General features: G+C 38.3%; 1 protein-coding gene across 1 annotated transcript; it reads right to left on the bottom strand.

Moving 5' to 3' along the window:
- On the bottom strand, positions 1219-4039 carry LOC104757423 (2-succinylbenzoate--CoA ligase, chloroplastic/peroxisomal). The gene is made up of 10 exons (XM_010480166.2): positions 3713-4039; positions 3462-3534; positions 3176-3347; positions 2984-3082; positions 2795-2892; positions 2514-2707; positions 2301-2428; positions 1829-2214; positions 1553-1755; positions 1219-1453 (listed from the first exon to the last, which is right to left on the bottom strand). Exons 1-10 carry the CDS (start codon positions 3910-3912, stop codon positions 1324-1326), a joined length of 1683 nt encoding a protein of 560 aa, XP_010478468.1. The 5' UTR covers positions 3913-4039; the 3' UTR covers positions 1219-1323.

Genomic DNA, 4045 nt, shown 5'->3' with positions numbered 1-4045 from the left:
TTATTTTTACCCTGTTTTACACAATTACAATATGTTAAATTAATTTTTAGAGTTTTTTTTCAGTTTGAGTTCTCAATTTTATATTTAGGGTATAGTTTTTAGTAGGTAGGATTTAGTATTTAGGGTTTAGGGTTTAGAATTTTATTATTTTATATATTAAAAAGGGATATTTTTGAAAGCGGAGACCATGAAAAATATTTTTGAAGAGTAATATAGAAAAATGAGTATTTTTAAAAAAATTCCAAATAAAATTAAGTAAAAACATTTTGAAGGGGTTGTGCGATGAGGATGGTCTTATGGCCAACCCATCCTATCTTTATAAGAATAGACATATAGTTTTGGTAGGTAAAATTAGTGGTTAACGGGCACATCGTACCTATGGTCCATCCCATCCCACTGGGTTATACATTCATACATGATACATGCTTTAAACGTTTGAAAACTCATATTGTGTTTCAACAAATAAAAAAAGGAGGCAATTTCACATAATAGCCATTGACCATATATTTGTATCCATCATTTGACAAAGTTAAAAACACTTTTCATAAAATAGCCCCAAAGTAAATTTTGGACGAAAACCAAAACAAAAGAGCCAGAAGCAGCATCCAAGGAAAGGGTTAATATAGCTCCAAAACTTAAAATTCAAAGCGAGGTAGAATATAGTTCCACTAATGATTGGGAGGCAGACTAGCGTACTCTGATAAATAAAGTACTTCCGGACCGGTGAGCCCAAGACAAATGGCAAGCTCGTAAACTCGGAATCATCAGTGCGAAGTATTGCATGATTCATGACTCATTGTTTATGTGAGGAGTTACCGATCCATATTTGCTTTGCATACATGGTTTTGGAGTAGAGATTGTGATAGGTGAGGTTTACCAGGACTATGCGAGAGTCATTTTTCTAGGAGAGACTCCCTTCTAGGAGAGACTCAACCATGGGTTCCACTAATGATCGCCTAGAAAAATGACTCCACTAATTTACTTTGTCAACCATGGGTTCCACTAATGACTCCACTAATGATCTGGTGGTTGTGAGTAAACGGACGACGCTTCAAAAAGCAAATGGAGAGACTACCTTCTCTTTGGTAAAGTAAATAGCGAATCTTGCAACTGTAAACCCATTATTTAAATCATCCAAGTAGGAGTCTAAATCCTCAAGAAGATCAACAACATTTTGATTCTCATTATTTTAACGACAGATTAATTGCTACATCAAAATCATGAGAACAAAAAGTACCATTATCACCCATCGTAGTAACTTAAAAACTTTGTATCAAACAAATAAAGAATGGTTTTACGGTTTTAAATTGTAATGGATAATGATCATAGAGAGCTAGTCAAATTTTGGAAATGAGACATAACTTGTCTTCGAACTTCATCTCTTTTCACTTTCCCAGTTGTTGTCAACGGAAACTGCTTCTCCCATCGGACAAACCTCTTCGGTATTTTAAACCTGTCCAACAAGTTCATCAAAGTAATCACTATATATATAACATAAAAGGTTTAAGAAAATTTTATTCGTTTAGAAACTAGATTATCAAAGATATATTACCCGGTTAGGTTCTGTGTTCTACAATGATGCTTGAGTGTCTCACTTGACAGTTCGAAACCTCGTTTGCGGTTTTCAACATCAGACCATATCCAATTCTCTTGTAAATGAACACAAGCGACGACCATCTCCCCAAGACGAGCATCAATGATGCCTATCACCACAGCAGAAACAATCCCAGGATGCTCTACTAGAACAGCTTCAACCTGCACATTCATTCCATGTAAAAATGCACAATTTGAGGCTAACATCGACCAGTTTCTTGTGTTGGAAGCTAACCTCTTCGGGGTAAACATTCTCGCCTCCAGTTTTGATTCGGCCATTGGATCGGCCTATAAGGCATAAGTTACCAAACTCATCAAAGGTCCCTATATCACCTGTGTCAAGCCAAGCTTCATTGCTTCTGGATTCTGATGTTGCAACATTTTCTTGAACTAGTTGATGACCCCAATATCCAAGCATAGTGTGTGGTCCACGAGTTAGAATTTTTCCAACCCTCGATGAATCTTCGTCGAGTTTAACCATCAGTTCGATATGGGGCGCAGGCTTGCCAACACATGTGCCTTGCTTTGGTTGATTAACCAAAGAATATGTCACTTTCAAAGACTCTTTAGTTGGATCATGGAGAGTCATGAAGGTCAGGGAAGAGCACGCCTCTGTCATCCCTTTAAAACCAACATCTCAAAGAGTTTAGGGTCCAAAGATTCAAATAAAAATGGTTGTTTAAGGAAGCCAAAGGAGGAGGACTCACCATAAGCTGAGAGTATTTTCGCACATGGGAAGATTTTCACAGCTTCTTGAAGGAGTTCACTTGATAAAGATCCACCTCCATTTAGTATCTTTCTCACGCCAAGGTTTTCAGCTCCATTCTTGGTTGTCCTTCGAGTAAAAGTAATTTAGCCAACCAAAGGGTTTAAAGACTAATATTTACCTCAAGCAAGGAATAATTCATTTCTCTTTTTACCTGTTGACACGAATAAGATCGGCCATCATAGCTGGGACGGTGATGAAGCAAGTTATCCGGTTTTGTTCCATAACTTGAAGGGCTGTTTCGGCATCAAACTTGGGGAGCAGAACATGGCACGCGCCAACCATTAGCATGGCCATAGCTGATGACAGACCGCCGATATGAACTAATGGTGATGTATGCAAATACACCTGCAGAAAAGTTTAAGAGACTCTTTACTTACGGAAGTATTCAGTTCTATAGAGTTCATTGAGGAAAAACAGGTAAAAAAAGCGTACATCATCCTCACCGTAGCCAACAATAGCAATCTTAGCTAGAGACTGTGTGATGAAAGCCAAGTGGCTTATCGTGACACCCTTGGGTCTTCCCGTTGTACCTATTCCCAACAAGAAACAATAAGAGATCAATTAAACTGACGATTATGTATTATGGAAAATACAGAGAAGCAGAAGTAAAACATGTTGTACCAGAAGTGAAGCATATCACAACAGCATCATCAGGAGCCCAAGCGTACGTTGCTATTGAAGGAACCAGCAGATTCTGTTTAAGCATCTCGGTTGTCAAAACTGGCCAGTAGTAACAAAAACAAAAAAAAAAACAAATGAAGTCACAGTTGCATCTCCTTTGAGTTTTTAAGGTACATACAAATGAAATCATACAGTGGTTATGTTCATTTGCGAATTCTCCAGAGGTAGACTCCATCAACACACGCCATTTCAACGAAGGTATATCATCATTCTGAACATCAATGCACCACGAGACACATGTCTCATCGGTAACCAAAAGGACAGGTTCTACCATTAGCATTGCCATTTTTGCTTCTTTCAAGCTCTGCCCTTTCACAAGAATAAATCATCACGAGTACCAAAAATGCGTCAAGAACTTGCTTTGACACAGACATACACAATCTAACTAAAAAGAATGTTACAAGCAGCAGATACTAACCCATCTGTAATTCAAAGGAGCAACGATTCCTCCAACCAATGCAACAGCCAATAACCACTCCAAGAACAAATCACTAAATCCACCAAAAAAAAACAAAAAACAAAGACCAAAACTTGAAAATATTGTAACATAACATTCAACGGTTCAGGTTCAACAATCGAATCTAAAAACCCAAATTTTTAAGTCCTAACTCTACTTGGTTCAAATTTGAAAAAGTTAGAATTTTGTCGTAGATGATTTACGCGTTGGACCTGTTAAGAGAAGCAATAGAGACGACATCTCCGTTGCGAAAGCCGAGACGAATCAGACCTGCGGCGAGGCTCAGTACGCCGTCGACGAACTCCCTGCCGGTGCGCTTCCGGTTCCCGTTGACTGTGACAACGGCGTTCCCTTTCACGGAAGCTAGCCGAGTCAAACACTGACAGATGTGAGGCCGAGAGTAATTAGCCATTTCGGAGGGAGAATGACAAAATATGAAAATTCACAATCTTTTGAATGTCATCCAAGTTTTTACTGGAACTCTGGAATAAGAAGAACTGAAGAAGAAGAAGAGACAGAGAGGGATTCGTTTTTTTTTTTTTTTT

Source organism: Camelina sativa, chromosome 17, assembly GCF_000633955.1.
Source record: "Camelina sativa cultivar DH55 chromosome 17, Cs, whole genome shotgun sequence".
In the NCBI taxonomy this organism is placed as follows: Eukaryota; Viridiplantae; Streptophyta; class Magnoliopsida; order Brassicales; family Brassicaceae; genus Camelina; species Camelina sativa.
Note: the sequence above shows the minus strand (reverse complement) of the source record. Positions and strands in the feature narration are given on the sequence as shown.